The sequence below is a fragment of the Equus przewalskii genome, chromosome 15 (assembly GCF_037783145.1).
Source record: "Equus przewalskii isolate Varuska chromosome 15, EquPr2, whole genome shotgun sequence".
NCBI lineage: Eukaryota > Metazoa > Chordata > Mammalia > Perissodactyla > Equidae > Equus > Equus przewalskii.
In genome coordinates this window covers 35627985-35644687 of record NC_091845.1, presented here as the reverse complement: position 1 = coordinate 35644687, position 16703 = coordinate 35627985, and the positions used below count along the sequence as shown (strand labels likewise).

The 16703-nt window shown below is 48.9% G+C and overlaps 1 protein-coding gene across 24 annotated transcripts in view; it reads left to right on the top strand.

Annotated features, from left to right (window-relative positions):
* Positions 1–16703, top strand: part of CACNA1D (calcium voltage-gated channel subunit alpha1 D) — a 322004-nt gene that overhangs the window by 215950 nt on the left and 89351 nt on the right. For 16 of the 24 annotated variants that reach the window (XM_070577050.1, XM_070577067.1, XM_070577063.1 and 13 more), the window contains 3 exons: positions 13185–13272; positions 13550–13609; positions 14626–14652. In XM_070577050.1, coding sequence (XP_070433151.1) covers positions 13185–13272; positions 13550–13609; positions 14626–14652 — 175 coding nt within the window. The remainder of the gene's footprint in view (positions 1–13184; positions 13273–13549; positions 13610–14625; positions 14653–16703) is intronic. The other 8 variants (XM_070577072.1, XM_070577064.1, XM_070577071.1 and 5 more) reach the window with 1 other exon arrangement.

Here is a 16703-nt window from a genome sequence, read left to right as displayed (position 1 = left end):
GAGGGGATTCTTGGCTGAGATGGCCTTTATGCTTCTAGCTAGGACTCTGAGGGTTTCCTGTTATCGCAGGTGCATACAATCGACTCAGTCCTGTGTGCTAACGTGGGAGCCAGCGGAGTGCAGCCTGTCTCCTCCCCTCCCCTCCCTCCTCCTTCCAAGGCCTACACCCACTGGTGCCTCAAGGAAGAGGCTGGGGTTCACCTGAGGGTCAGGAAACTGCAGGAGGATTTCTGGAGCTGACTGTGTGTTGACTACGAGATCAGAGTTTCTAAGTGGATGGTCTTTTGCACTGCACACTCACTGATGTCCTCTAGTTGACTAGGTGTAAGAAGAGCAACTCAGGTCTGCAGCACAGCCCTCTCGGGGGCGTTCGAGCCGGCCTGAATCCCACGGCCTTCGCAGAGCTTCTGCACCCGCAGCGTGGCCAGCAACGAGCCCTTCGCGTGCGGCTTGGGAGATGCCTACCCTGCTCTTTCCTCTTCATTCCTGAACTGCAGCTTTGATGCTGACCTGTGGAGGTCCACCAGCATCTGCCCACCTCTCCTGAGCGCAGCACGTAGCGTGTTGTGTGTAAACCAGCGAAAGTCTCGTCCCTTCCTCTGAGCAGAGCACCTTTCTTGGCTAGTTCAGATGTGTCCTGTAGGGAGCTGAGTGTGGGCTTCTTGCAGGCCCGTGTCTTTCATCTCTTTCCTGCTTCCTCTAGAAGTAGACAGGGATCTGTGTCAGTGTTGCCAACATCAGTTGTGGTGAAACTCTGTTTATAGCCTGTGATTCGAGGAGTGGGGATTTTTGTTTCCTGTGTCCTGCTGCTGTCTGTAGGAACCTGACCATGTGGTGACAAAACCAGTTCCTCTGCCTTTGGAGACCTTGCTGTGGAGGGAAGACGGAGAAGCAGTGCCTTAGTGAAAGACAGAATGGAGGAGCTGCACCGTAATCCAGGGCCCAGAAGGGTGCAGTGATGCAGGCTCGTGGGAATGCAAGGAAGGCTCCCTGGAAGAGGCAGCACTCCTGCTGAGCTCCAAGGGATGAGCAGGCTTTGGCTGCAGAAGGTGGAATGAGGGGTTCTTTTCAGGCTGAGGAAGTGGCTTGAACCAGGTGCAGAAAGTTACAAATGTTCAAAGCCCTTAAGTGCATTGCTTAGTAATATAATCAAGGAAGGAAAGAAGGCCCCTTTAAAAGTTGTAGGTCCTCAGAATTCACTTTGTAGCTAGGGCTCCAAAACCCATAAAGCAGCATTGTGGTTTCTGCTGCGTGCTGTGAGGTGAGACTCAGTGTGCATAACCGGCTTGGTGTCTGGCATGGAATAGCACGTGCTTCTGTGGTGTACCCATGTTCTTTATCGGACCCAGTTTGCCAGGTGCTGGGGTTTCCTGTGGAGCGAGGCTGATGGTATTAACCAAGTCATCAGATTCACAGAGCCTTGATGATTAGGGTTTGAAATAAAGACATAATTCCGGGCTGTGGGACCATGTTGAGATTTAACTGACTTAAGACAAGAGCTCCATGTCTGCTCCCAGTGAGGAAGTGAGCCTCCCTGAGTACATTCCTCGGGAGCCCAGACAGAGGAGGAGCAGTGCCTCTGGGGATCCCCCTGAGGCCTGCTGTGGCTGCCTACCATCTTCTTGTCACAGCTAGAAACCACAGGGGGAGAGGGTTTCAGAGGGGCCCCCATGGTCCTCCTCACCAACAAACAGTAGTGGATTTACCACCTGCACACGCCAGGTCTGGTCGCTGTCATCTGTTAGCAGGCAATGAATTATGGGCGTGGCTGGTGCCAGTGTCCTCCCTGGGTGTGAAAATCCAGAAATCCACACCCCGACACCTTACACTCCCACCCTGCTCCTGCATTATCTCTGGGGAAAGGGATGGGGCAGCACCTAGGGCTCCACACTGCCTTAGGATGCTAATCTACTGTCTGCCCTTTCCAGCTGGGTGCTGGATGGGATTGGGAGAGGTTGCTCCCAGACATTCAGAATTAAGTGAGAAGCAGCCCTTCCTGATGGCTGAGCCTCAGCCTGGACAAGCTAAGGGGAGGATAGGAGGCTGTTAATAGCGGCAGATATCATGAGCCAACGGGAGGTAGGGGCTGGGCTGGAGGGCATTTTGAAGGACCTGAGTGTTAGGCACATTACGCAAAATCTCTGAGCCGTGATTTCTTGGTCTGCAAGAAGGGGATAAAGATATTTGCCCATGGGGGTGTCATGAGGATTAACTGTTCCATAGCTGGTAGAGTCACCGTAGCTGGAGGAGTACTTGCTGCTGCTGTTGTCATCAGACTCCAGTAAAACTTGACCTAAACAGAACAATTTTTGCAGATTCTACTAGACCTCTACCCAACCCCAGGGTGAGGACCCCTTTTAGGACCATGTCCCCATACTCCCCTGTTTATAAGGTTCTCAAATATTGATGGAAAGCAAACTTGTTGACTTGGTCACTTTCCAGATGTGGTAGCACAGCTTTCTGGCTCTTGAAGTCCATTTCTACTTTGTTGTTGCTTGCTGTCAGAGAACAGATGTCAAATTAAGTGCTTGGAGATGTGTTCACATTATCTTTTCTCTCTGATCTATTAAATGTCACTGTGCTACCCTCTCTGGCCGTGCATGACAATCACCTGGGGAGCATGAACATATCCTGATACCATACGCCAGCCCCACGCTGATTAGCTGGTCTGGGGTGGGACCCAGGAAGTGGCTTTATTTACAGCTCCCTGGAGGTTCCAATGTGAAGCCAGGGTTGGGAACTCCTGGATACTGTCACACTGAACATCACACTATTCCAGGCTTTCACCTGAAAGAAGACAGAAGGAGAGGCAACCGGGTCCCTAACTGGGCTGTCTGGTGGCTGCAGTGACTGGTAGCTCTAGCTTTGTGCATTTATGGACTGAAATGTCAGCTCCGTAATTTTGCTGTTAGAAATCCGGTGTTACGCAATTAATTGAGTGAACAAAATTCCCTTGGAAGTTCCTGAGCATTTGGGAAATTTTCAAGGATAATTTATTTAACTTTTTGCTGAGCTTCAAGTTTCTTAAGAAACTCTGCCAAATCTCAAAGTGATTTTTTTAGATGTATGCAGCTGCTTTTGAGTTAACAATGGAGTTTTTCTAGAGCCATTAGAATCTGGAAGCCTAAAATTCTATTTTAAACTCTTCTCATTGTCAATGAGTACTCTTTAAAAAAAAAATAGCATTCAAAATAATGAAATCGTTTTAAAGGGAGTGCATTCTAAAATTCCAGCCAGAAAAGCAGGGCAGTTTCACTGTGGGAACTATTAATGCTCAGTAATCCTGGTAAGTGGGGATGTTTGATGCCCAGACAAAGGGGGGTGACACTTGAAACTCCAGCTCTGGCCACAAGGAGAGCCTCTCTGTCTCCCCCTCATAGTGGTCCTAGAGGCTGTGAGCACTGCCCCTCGCCGCCCCCCACTGGGACTGCCCCCCAGGTCTAGGCGTACAAAGTCACCATAGCCACGGCCTCCCTTCCTTGCGTGCCACCCCAGATGCCTGCTACTGTGAGGTTTGATTTAGGGTGGGCGGAAAACCAGGGATGGCATAGCTGTTTGCAAGCACGTGCCATTTTGCTGGGCCTATTTAAAAAGACTGTGTCTTTAAAATTTGATTTATAAAACTGCTTTCCTTGCAATTAAACTACCTCAGGGTGCAAGTTCAAAATTGAAAACATTCAATTGAAAGCTGTAAGGCAGACAGCAGCAGTTAGGGCCACACATGGTAAACGTGCGTCCAGGTGAATTGCCCTCCCTGGAGAGGCTGCTGGGGGCGCCAAGACCCGGGAAGGCATGGTGCTGGGGTCGGCGGGAGACACATCTCCACTGGGGTAGTACTGGGAGCAGTTATCTGCCCTGGGTAGGCCCGTAGGAGCTGGTGGGAGACAGATGTGGGGATGGTCACCCCACCATGGAGATGAGGAGGAGCAGGCACTCCAGCCAGGTTTGTGGAGTCCCAAGCTAGGGGTGTGTTTGTTTTGAATATATTTTAATTACAAAAGTCATATATGAATATTGCAAAGAATTCATATAATACCGAAGCATATAATGTAAGAAGTAACATTTTCTCATCCTTCTCGTTAGAGGGAACCAGACTTGGCTTGGCAGTCTGGGGCCTGTTCTTTCTGATCTCACTTACGCACCTAAGAATGTACGGTTTGCTGCAGAGAGTGTGCTCGTACATCCCCACTGTAAAACCACTCGGCATAGAGGGTTCTGCAATGTGCCTTTTTCACTGAACCGTGTGCTGTAGATGTCCAGCCATCCTTTTAAAACGTTTTGGTATTTTCAATAAATTGCCATTATAGAAGCTGCCACAATAGACTACATGCCCTGTGGCACATGGACCTCACCTTTATAGCAGTTGTCGGAGTCGTGGTTTTACGCTGGTTGGTGTGATTATCTGATTAAGGTCTTCTGCTATCATAAGACTGTGAGCTCCACGGGGGCAGTAGTGGGGTCCGTTTCTGCCCTCCACTGTGTGGCTGGCACCCAGCGTGGTCTTTGTCACAGTATGAGCTCCCAATGATTATTTGTTGAGTGAAAGAACACGGAATAATATCATCGCACATTTATCAGGTGCTTCCTATGTGTCAGACACTGTTCCGAGGGCTGTGGGTGCATTAGTCCATTAGTCCTCACACAGCTCTGAGAGATAGGAACTTGACAGGTGAGGAAACGGAAGCACAGAGAGGTTCTTAGCTTTCCACGGCCGCATGACTGTTGAGTGGCAGAGCTGGGATTTGCACCCAGGTTCTGCCCCCGTCTGCACCTGAGCCACTGTTAATCCCTGCAGATGTCTGCACACCCATGCTCTTGTTCTTGTGGAAGAGGAAAGAGTGTTGCTGGGTCCGAGAGGATGCCCATTTTAGAAATCTGTTATGCCAAGTGAGGACCGTTTACATTCCACCAGTCATGTGTGCCAGTGCCCACTCGGCATTCCTCCTACTGCCCCACCTGCCTCTGCAGCTCCCTTCCCAGGGCGGGTGGCCTCTACTCCAAGGATTAGCCAGCCCACAGTGATCATCATAGCACAGAGACCCTGGAATCATTTTTCTTGTGAGCTAGTGGCCACAGGAGAGTGCATTGGGAGAGTAACAGTTGACCGTGCCTCGCTGATGCTTGTCTTACCGTATTTAGTGTTTACCTCTTAAGCAGCCCTATGAAGTGCAGGCCTGACTGTTACCAACACCTTATGAGTGAGGAAACTAAGGCTTAGCAAAATCAGGTAACCTGCCTGTCCACAGTCATCCAGCCAGGAAGTGGCAGGGCTGGGGTTAGACCTGGTCTGTCGAGTCTGGAGCCCACCTTTTTAACCCTCATGCGTCCTACCCCAGAAAGCAATACCGGCTGGACTGGCACAGCCAGTCAGCGTCCAGGACACTTGTCTCCTGCAGAAGTGCCCTCTCCCTAATGCCTTTCTTAGAGGGGAGGCCAAACCTGGAAACCTTTGTCTAGAGTGAGTCAGTTGGTTGTTTATTTAGGACAGGTTCTAAAGACAGGGATATGCGCACTTCCAGTGTACCCGTCAGATCCTGAACTGTAGGTCTCCGTATGAGAAGGACCGTTTTGAGTTTTGGTATCAGAGCCCATGGATGGGCCGCCTCTCTGGTCCTCGGGCCCTGTCTGCGTTGCTCTTGCTGCCCTCTACTGAATCATAATGAAATTGTCTGTGTTCAACCTGAAGGGGTCACAGTGGCCGACTTGCTAAAAGAGGATAAGAAGAAAAGGAAGTTTTGCTGCTTTCACCAACGCAGGGCTAAAGATCACGGTAAATTGCTGGCATTGAACTTTCTCTTCCAGAGACTCTTCTCCCAGGACCTCGGACGCCTTCTGCTTCCACCTAGGCATGGAGTGAAGTGCATGTCCTGTGTGGTGTGTTTGCAAGATGCCTATGTTTTAATTGCTTGATTTCTTTGAAACTTGGTCTTGTTTTCTTCTTGTCTTTCCTCAGAATGTGTGTCTTTTCCAAGACAGCGTTGCAATTTCCTTTTTGTTTGAACTGTACCTTCCAAAGAAGCAGCTGAACCAACTCAGAAAATTTATTTAATTCAGCATGAATATTCTTAGACTGGAAGACAGACTTTTCAAACACTTTTGCCCAAATGATGCTTTTCATCTAAACAGTTTACAAATTCCACTGATGTTATTTGACTCATTTTTTTTTCCAGGTTACATTTTTCAAATGGCCTCTTGGTCTTACACTCTGGCTGGTTTGCCCAGGACCAAGCTAAAGCTAGTAGTGCCAATTCCAAGAATGAAGTTAAAAATACACTTCTAGGATGCAAACACTTTTGGGCACTTGCCTTTGCCAGTGGGAATGAGGAAAGGGCTCATGTGGGAAACAATTAAGTTTCAAGCTATGCCCTAATACCATACTAAACATAATCACTAGGAAACCCTGGGGTTAGTGTCAGGACCATCCCCCTGCAGGGCAGTTATGCAAACACTGGCGTCCTGCCCTGCCTGCCCAAGTCACCACTGCTGCGTGAAGCTTTGCCTGTGCACACAGCACTGTTCACCTAGGTACTGCCGCCGAGGTTGGCCCTGCTCAGACGATTCTGGAGGAAGTCTATGTGAGACAATTCAGACTGCCGGGACGCGAAGCCCGCTGCTAAGAGAGCAGAGGGGACCCATTGCACTGTTTTCTCGGGAGTGGCCTCCGCCATCCATGGGAATGCTGAACTCAGAGGTTTTGGGAATTGCACTTGAACAAGCTACGGATGGTCTGACTGAAGGTTGTGTTGGAGTCCTGCTTTCATCAGGAGGCATGGAAGTGGAAAGGAATGAAGAGAGTATCAGATACAGCCCCTCGGCATTCTGAAAGCACACTGTGGCCTGAGAGGAAAAAGAACCTGCGTGAGGGTGACAGCGAGTGGGGGCCAGAGATGGAGCTGATGAGTTCAGCTTTAGTGTGTGCAGAGGGTTTGTGAAGAAGAGCTGGGCTCTGTGAAGCTCTGGGAGGCCTCTGGAGGAAAAACGGGCTTCCACTAAGCAGGGAATATCACATAGGCATAAGAAAAACCGTTTCAAAGACTCACTTAGGGCTCTGGCTCTGGGTGGGTCACTACGAGTAGATGAGTGGTCTGTCCACAGAAGAGAAGAGACCTCTCCTTGGGCATGTAGGTGCCCACCCTCCTTTAAGTGGGGGGCATGGGCCTTGTGATTTTTCAATGATTCTTGAGGCTCCTCTGTTAGCTTTCTTAGATTTATGGGGAAAAGAGGAAGCCTAATATTTTCAGAAAACTTTCTAGATTTTGAGTAGAGGTGGTCTTTTATTGACTGAGATAGCTAGGGACCCTAGAGAAAGGCCCCTAACATTGCTGGTGATGTTGGTGGGGCAAGGGCGCTTGTGTAGATGCTGTACTCCCTGTGTCACTGGTCATACAGCAGTAGTTATTGTCAGGGCATAATTCTTGCTTTAGACACAGAAACCTTGGTCTGGCCTTGACCCACATTCTCCAAGAAAAGTCTGGCTTCTTGACAGCAATGAGAGTCTGTTACCCCGTGATGGCGAAGCATGTCACCACTAGCAAGCACAGGCAAATTCTTTCAGGGGATGTCATGGCACTGCTCGTGCTTGTCATGAAAATGAGGCAAAAACACAAGACCTTGGCTTTGGATTCCCTGTGCCTGAGGAAGACAGCCATGACTGCCACTGCTCAGTTGTCTAACCTCACCACCATCCTCCCTTCCTTTGAAAGGAAAGAGTGAGAAGCTTTAAGCTGCTGGGACGTGGAGGGAAATGCCAAAAGAAATCCCTGAGAGGGCTGGAAAGCCTGCCTGATGGAAAACAGAGGAGTGAGGCTCTGAGATGCCCAGGACATCTATGAAGGAGGAACTCTGGGCTCAGTTTGGCCTGGGTCTTCTCTGGCTGGCAGAGGTCTCTCAGGAGCTGTTCCTGCCTGTGCTGCTCCATTCCCCAGGGGGCTCTGTCAGAGGTGACTTGGAATCAGTTCTCCTGGGTAGGCTGCTGGACTCCTGGCGGCCCTCCTGAAGGATGGGGGGCAGGGGCTTCACAGTATTGCTTATTCCCTGCTCTCCTTGCCAAGCCGGGGGAGCCCAAGGGAAACCCCCTTGGTCAACCAGCCAGGCTGTGGGTGTTTCCTCTTCACAGCAGTTCTAGCAGGTCTGAGGTAAATGGGTCTTAGGGAGGATATTACCCAAGAGCTCATTTTATAGATGAGGTAACTAAGCCCTGGGAGGAAAAGAGACTTGTCCCCGCGTCACCCATGACGAAGACCAAACTTCTCTGACGTCTCTTCTCCAGTCTGTGACCTCCGTAGCCTCCATCACTGAAGGAAGTTGATCTGAGATTTTGATGTGCCTGTTAACGGTGAACATAATTTGGGGGCTGCCCGCTTGGACCCACATGCAGACTCATTCACCATGTGTGCGCATGTGTTGATCTCTCTCTGAATTCAAAAGCCAGGCAGATTTGGTTGACAAGTGTGTTGTCCTTCACACCGCAAGTAGTTAAAGGAATCTTTGCACGTGGGTGAAAATGCTAGTAGTTGTGCTGGCCTGAGAAACAGTGTATTTCCCTGGATTATTTTGTGTGGCATTGCCCATGATGACTTCTGGACCCATGACAAGATTTTCAAGAGAAACCGTCTGACCCACCATCCACAAAGAGCACTCTGAGTGGGGTCCCAGTCCCGCTGCCCAGGAAGGCCTGGGCGGCTCCCATCTGTGATCCATGACCTCCTCGCCCACAGCAGCACGCAGGGCCCCTCCCAGTGCACCCACACCTGAAGCCTCAGGGTCTACCCTGCAGCTCTCCCCAGAGAGCCCAGTGCCTGGAAGAGATTGCAGAGCGTGGACCCTGAGCTTCCCCAGATTTTCAGCAGGAAAAATGCAGTACAAGTTAGCATCCCATTACAGGTGACAGGCTTGCCCTAATGCCTTGTTTCACCCACGTTCACTGAAAATAGTTGTTAAATTTATATTTTTAAAAAAGCACTTCGTTAACAAAGCGTTAAAATTCCCTGGAATGTGTCAGGGAAAAGGACTTATAGCTTCTCTGCCTGCGCATGGCCCCCTGGCTGGCTGGCTTCTGCAGGAGGGGCGAGTGCCTGTAGGTGACATGGTCGAGTCTGAGGGGTGTCTCTGCCTGCATCCCTAATGAGGCCTAGCCATTGTCAGCAATTAGCATTGGATCTGTACTGCAGGGACAGAGTGGTCGCCCTGCACTGGGCAGCCACGGGGCTCTGGTAGCTGCTTAGGGAGAAGGGCACATGCTCCAGTAATTTGCCCATGGGTTCACTTACTTGTATTTTTATGAAGTCCCAATAGTCAGCATGGCACCTGGACTTTTGTTCTATCCCCATTTAGACTGATCTCCTGGAGGTGGTCTGCTATATGCCAGGTTTCTAGAGGTTAATAAAGGCCATCAGGACAGCAGACCAAGGCTGATGGATAATAGGCCTATTTGGTTTTTGGACATTTTTGATTTGTGGAATTTTAAGAATATACCAATATGTATTTTAACATATACCAAAACCAAAATATGTAGCAGTATATTTAAGTATATACCAAAACCACAGGGGTGGGGTCGCCTGGTGGGAAGAATGCTGAGTGGGAAGCAGGAGAGCTTGCTCAAGTCTGAGCTGTGTGTCCCAAGGCAGGTCGGTCAGTCCTCTCGTCTGTGAAATCACAGGGTTTGTTCATGTGATCTCAGAAGCCCTTCCTGTTTTAACCCTCTGTGATTCTCCTGTCTTGATTTTTTTTAAATGTAGATGAGATCGCATTGAGGCCAAGTGAAGTGAAACTCATATCAATTTATTAACATTAAAAACATGAATCCTCATGCAAGCGAAGGAGGAAATGTTTTAATGGACAAACAAGGTCACTGGTTATGCCCACTGGGCCTGATATTTTCTGTCCTTTTGGAAAAGGAAATGCTATCTTGTGGCCGGGAGTGAGAGGCTGGGGCAGATGGAGAGGCTGCCAGGGCCCCTGTCAGAGCTGGTCCGTCTGCTCAGATTTAGGGGCTGGATCAAGATCCATTTCCAGGACCAAATGAGGTCACCAAATTCTAGCATAATCACTGTCCTCTTCCTCCTCCTCCCTCTTGCACTCCTCCTCCCCAGTCTTGGCGACATCATTCTGGAATAGACTGATTTATTATGGGTCCGTGGCTCTGTCAAATAATTTAATATTCTGTCAAATAATCCTGACAGAAAAGCTGCTATTCCTACAACAGGCTACGTTAGACCATAACAACTTAGTTTAAGACAGAAAAGATGCAAATTGAGAGTGGCGGCCAAAGCTGATTGGGGAGTGTGGAAAATTGTTCACAAGAGAAGTGGTCAGGGCGAAGTGACGCTGGATTTGGACTTTACAGGGAGTGTCGCTTTGCTTCCAGGGAGCTCCAGCAGAGCTTTGCTGAGATGATCGAGTTGCCATTTTGAGCCTCACTGATTGCCCAATGCTGTGGACCCTCTCTGGGATGACCCACTGTGTATCTTACCTCATTTAGTTCTGCCAACAGCCCTGTGAGTAGGTATTCCCATTTTACAGATGAGAAAATGGAGTCTTGGAGAAGATCGGTCACAAACGTGGGGTTAAATTTAGACCTGGCCAATCTGAGAGCCTGCTCTTAGCCACTGTCCTACCTCAACTGAAGGACAGAGTTGGCAAGCAGGAGGCTTCCCCCTCCTGTTTGGGGAGTTTGGCTTTATTTTTTACCTTTCCTCCCACTTAGTCTGGGAGGAGCTAGTACGTTTCATTCACTAATAGTTGGCATAGAGCCGGAAATACAAAGTGATGTCCCCCTTTCCCATAGGCAGGCAGTATGTAATTTATCTGTTTCGATCAGATTGTTTGGAAAATGAACCTTTAGGTCATGAGTGTAGCAACTATTGATATCATCATGGGACATGGCCCCAGAGAGTGAAAAGCCACCAAGATTTAGCCTGTTCATAAGAAGTTGGCTCTTTGGGGAACAATGACAACAGTTACAATATGATTCATGCTGAAACCATGAAGTATTAAACTGTTAGAAATGGAACTGACCCTCAAGAGTGTGGCCTTAGCACCACCACTTTACCCCTCACCGGAGCCCAGGGCGGAGTTAGGACCTAATGACCGGAGGACCCCCCGTGTCACGCTGCTCTTGACTTCTGTCCCTTCCGCAGCGGCAATAAGCACCAAGAAAAACGTTCCTCAGAGATGACTCAGGGACGTATTTGTAAGGGTCTCCCACTGTGATTTTCTTTGTCTTCTTCCTGAAAAGAAGCTAGAACCTATGGGAGGAACCCATGACAATGAACTTTGTTGAATTTTACAGTTTTTTAATCTTTCTGCTAAAATCAGAGCATGGAACAGTCATGGAAAAGAGAATTGCAGGAGCAGCTTCGTGTGTGTGTGTGTGTGTGTGTGTGTGTGTGTCTTTATGGAGCTTTCTGTTAAAGGTTTTCCTGTGATCGGATTGTGGGGTTTTTTTGGTTTGTTTGTTTTTGTCTCTGTTTTTTTTGCATGGAGTAGTGAAAAAGTGAATCAAAGTTTGTAGTTGATTTCTTTTGACTTAACTAAGGAAGAAAAAGCTCATTCTATGAGAATAGGGTGGTATGGGTCTGTAATTCTGCTCCTTTTCCCTTCGCTTTTGAAACCGTTGCCTAAATGTTCCTGGATCTGATCACTGAGACTCCTACCCAGGCAGGCCTCGTTCCTTGGGTGCTCACAGAAGGAAAGGGATTTTCTCTGGTGTCTCAGAAAGTCATTCTTCAGATCTCTGGGCCTTTTGAGTCAGGCGCACCTTCATCCTTGTTCATATCGTGTCTCTCACCTGAGCAGGGTCGGCAGACGTCTAGCTGCACAGACGGAGCCTTCGATCCAGCCCCTTGCCCTCAGTGCCTGGGCTGGCCTCAGAGTCTTCACCACAGCACTCCAGGCACCACTACCAGTGTCTACAGAGGAAACTGAGGCATCCTTCTTAAGAGGAGCCATATGGGCAGAGCCCACGGGGGAAGGCCTTCCTCTTGGCACCATCAGGTCTATAAAAAGAGTTTCTGCAGTTCACAGTATGCATCAGGGAAAAGTAGCACCTGTGTTTGGGTGATTCTCCCACGTTTCCATCTTCGCTGACCTCTCCTAACCCCAGAGCAGAAACAGTCATTCCTCACTACGGTGTTTCCGGAACTCTTTGCACAGACCCCTGCGGTAGCTCTTTCCACAGTTAATTGAAATCTGTTGAGGAGTTGCCTCTCCTACTGGTCCTCCAGGGTAGGTGCAGGGCCGTGTCCCTCTTTGTGCCCCACACCTCCTTCACCATCTGCTCTCCAGCATGTGCTCATGATGTTTATTGGGTTGGATCAAGTGGATGAGAAAAAACGCCCATGTGCCAGGTGGTAGCTCTGATGGGTCCTCGCCTCCTGACACTAGTAGATACATCTCCACATTTCCTCCATTTACGCTGCTCAGGACCCTGCTGTGGAGGAATGAGACCTGCCCTGAGACCCTGGTGGCACTGGGACCATAGTCAGCTTTCCCCTCTGGTCCCTGGTTGGGAGAAACCTCCCACCCATGAGGCTATCCTTTCTTGATGCTCTAGTGCCTGCTTCTTTGGTGAGCACCTTCTGCATTTGGCTTCACAAGCTCAATGGAACTTAGACATCAGATAAATTAACTAAAAACAAGTAGAAGTCTTAAGTTTTTTAAAAGATTTTGCGCTTGGTAACTTCACGCACTCCTCCATCTATAATGCCTCCTCTCCTTCAATATATTTAAAGTAGTAAGTTTATGAAGTATTCAGTCTATTCACAGATTTTCTAGGGTACCCCTGTTGGTCAAGCACAGATGTAGCTGTGGCTGAGATGTTTTGGTGGCCTCCGTGCAAACCCGGAAATCAGGATAGGTTGATGCCAGGCACAGTGACAGGGTTCAGTTTGGTCCCTAGGCTGCTTCTCTTAGGAAGTGTCTGGATGGACAGAATTTCCTCCTGACGGGGGACTCTGTGGGCTTTCTTGGCAGGTCACAGAAGCAGAGGCGCCCCTGCAGTGGAGGTGCCTGACTTCTCAGCACTTCCCTTTGCTGACCCAGCCCCTGAGGACCCCTCAGTGCCCTCCTCACCTTCCTGCTGGGTTCCCGGAGGGTCTGCCTGGTGGCAGAGATCTGCCTCTGTCTCATTCCGGGGTGCTCAGTGCTTCCAGCGCACCATCTAAAGCGTTCTCTCCTCCCCACAGCCAGCATGCCCACCAGCGAGACCGAGTCTGTGAACACGGAGAACGTGAGTGGAGAAGGCGAGAGCCAGGGCTGCTGTGGAAGTCTCTGGTGAGTGTGGAGGCCACTTGCCCTCTCCGTGTCTCCCGTCTTCTTAGAGAAGCAGATATGAGGAAGACACCCCAGATTTCAGTGGAGCCCTGGGGCCATAGCCTCAGGTGCAGGAGGGGTGGGTGGGCTCACCCTGGACCCCTTGCGCCGCCTCCTGTCCCTGCCCCCCAGACCCCCTGGATTTCACGTGCCCCCCTCCTCCAAAGCAGCCTGCCTGCTGGGGTGGAGCCTGCTGCAGGCTGTGCCGCCTAACAGGCACTTCCACTGTGTCCACTAGGTGCTGGTGGAGAAGAAGAGGAGCCGCCAAGGCTGGGCCCTCGGGGTGTCGGCGGTGGGGGTAAAGGCCCGATTCCCCTCCGTGGCTGGGGCTGGCGGCAGTGCTTTGAAGCAGAGCTTGTGGCAGAGTTGCTGACTAGAATGTGCTGCCTGGTTAAGCTTTCCTTTCCTCACGGGCTCTCCCAGCCTCATGCATAGCAGCTGGTTAGTGCGGCCCCGCCCTCCTCTGCTCACAGCACTCTTTCCTTGGAGCCCTGCACCACCCTCTCTCAACGATGGGGGACGCCATCACATTAACACCTGTTGGCTTTCTTCTAGATGAGTTGGGCTGCGGCAGCGTGGGGACCGGTGGTGTGGAGTGTGCAGAGGACTGCCTGCTTTGGGGCAGCCCTGTGCAGCTTTGTTTAGTTTGCTTTCGCTGGTGTCCTTTAGGTCTTCTGTCTGTAAAGGATTTGATGTTCTCCTTGGCAGAGGTTCATAATAGTGATGTGTTCTGGGCAGAACACTCAGCAGTTGACAAAGTGAATTTGCCTCCTTTATCTTGCCCTGCCCTCCCTACAATATCGTGAAGTAGGCAGGGAATGGGTTTGTCTTCTCCATTTTGCAGATGAGAACACGGAGGCTCAAAAAAGTGTGCTGCTTGCCCAAACTCCCGCAGTTAATGAATAGCAGAGCGGGGACTCCTAGTCCGGTGCTCCTTTTGCTATAGTAGCAGCTCATGGTGCTGTTGAGATGAGTAGCTGAGTTCCGGGCAGGAGAGGCCTGCTGGCTTCACTTTGGGGCCTGTGGGAGTGGGGAGGGAAGAACCCCAGCACCGCCGCCTGTGCCAGGGCTGCCCAGGGATCCTGGCTGAGAGGCATCTCTTGCCTGGGCCCTGGAGTGCTCAGCCTGGCCCACCTGGCACTGGCAGCACCTCGCCCCCTGCTCCCGCTCTTACCCAGCTGGCCTGCTGTGGGGAACAGGGTGCTGAGTCCAGGCTTCTGTGCATGGCTTTTACGATATCTTGGCTGAAATGATGGGGGAGTGTACACTCAATCCTTCCTAACAGGAATCATATTCTCTTTGTCTTTCTTTCAGTCAAGCCATCTCAAAGTCCAAGCTCAGGTCAGTATCTTCTTTCTATTTTTAGTTAAGCCCATGTTTTGGGTTTTTACATTCTAACTTCTGAGTTTTACGTGGGGTTGCTCTAGACCTGATTTTTACTCTGTGGGCTGTAACATTCACATAGAAGATCAGTCCTCCCAGTAAACATGAAGCACCTGCCTTGGAGAGCAGTGCGGTAGGTACTGAAGATCTACCCCCAGAACAAACAGGAGAAGACACAACAGTGAACGTTTTGCCTTCAGATTCCCTCCCCGTTCTCTGAGAGAGAGACTTTCTGCTTAAAAGCTTTCCATAGAAGGGGGTTCAGGAGGTCTTCTGAGGTGTAATCTTCTGTTTCTTTCTCTGAATGCAGATTACATGGTCAGTTGGTAAAAACTCATGGAACCATATACCTATCATTTGTGTCCTTTTCCATATATATATGTTATTTTTCTATTAAAAACAACATTTTACCAGTATATGCAAAAATTAACTTAAAATGAACATAGAACTAAATGTAAAACTTAAAACTGTAAAAATTCTAGAAGAAAACATAGGGGAAAATCTTTATGACCTCGGGGTAGGCAAAGGTTTCTCGGATACAACACCCGAAGCACTGGACATAACAGGAAAATTTGATAGATTAGACTTCACCAAAATTAAAAATCCTGCTCTTTGAAAGAAAATAAAAAGATAAGCTGCAGACTGGAAGAGAAAATATTTGCAAAACATATTTGATAAAGGACTAGTATCCTGTGTGTAGAGAAAATAATGCATAAACAGTACTGTCAATAAGAAAAACATTCAATAAAAAATGGGCAATAGATTTTTAACAGGCATGTCACTAAAGAAGAGAGATGGATGGCAAATAAGTACATGAGATGACTTGGTCATTAGGAAAAGGCAAATTAAAATCACAATGAGATGCCATTACACACCTATTAGAATGGATCAAATCTAAAAATCTGACAATATTAAGTTCTGACAAGGATGCAGATCAATGGGAGTTCTCATACGTTGCTGCTTGACAAATGACACAGCCATTTTAAAAACACGTTGGCAGTTTCTTGTAAAGTCAACCATATTTACCATATGACCCAGGAATCTCACTTCTAAGATATTTAAAAGAAATAAAGATATATGCCTACACAATTTTTACATGAATGTTTATCGCGTTTTTATTCATAATTGCCATGAAGAACTCAAACGTCCATCAAGTGGTGAATGAGTAGACAAACTGCGCTGCATCCATGTGATGGACTAATACTCGGCAAGGAAAGAAACTACTGAGAGATGCAACAACACAAATGAATCTCGAAAGAACTTTTGTTAAGTGAAGGGAGGCAGTCTCAAAAAGCTATGTATTGTGTGATTCTATTTATAGAACATTCTGGGTAAAGCAAAACAATAGGGACAGAAAACAGATCAGTAGCTGTCAGGGGCTGAGGTGAGGAGAGGGGATTAACCCAAAGGGCCGCAAAGGAACCTCTGAGTGATGGAAATACTCTATATCTTGATTGTGGTGGTGGCTATAAATTGTAAACCTAAAAAGAGTACATTTTACCATGTGTAAATTACATCTCAATAAACCTGACTTTATAAAAAAATTGAAAGACTTTCCATGACTCACTGTTGCCAGAGGGCATACAGTTTCCTTCGTGACTTGGCCCCCAATTCACCTCTGGCCTCATCTTTTGACAGCCCTCCCATACTCCCCACTTTGTAGCTGTCCTGGATTGCGCTCAGCTTTCAAACCTCCCACATGCTCTGTTTCTTCCCATCTCAGTCCCTTTTGCCATGCAGGCTCCCCTGGGTGGAGTGCCCTTCCTCTGACCCCTGGCTGACTCTTCCTCAGCTATAGAGAGCCAGTCCAAATCTCAGCTTTTTGGAGGAGCCTCTCCTGACTCTTCCAGAAGAACATTTGCAGTTCCCTTCTCTTTGTTTCTATACCCGGTACCCTGGGAATGGCACTTGGTGTGGATTCATAATTTGCCACAACCCTGCATGCTTTTCAAGGACAGGGGCCATGGGACCATGCCTTCTTCATCTCCATATGCCCAGTGCCTGATACA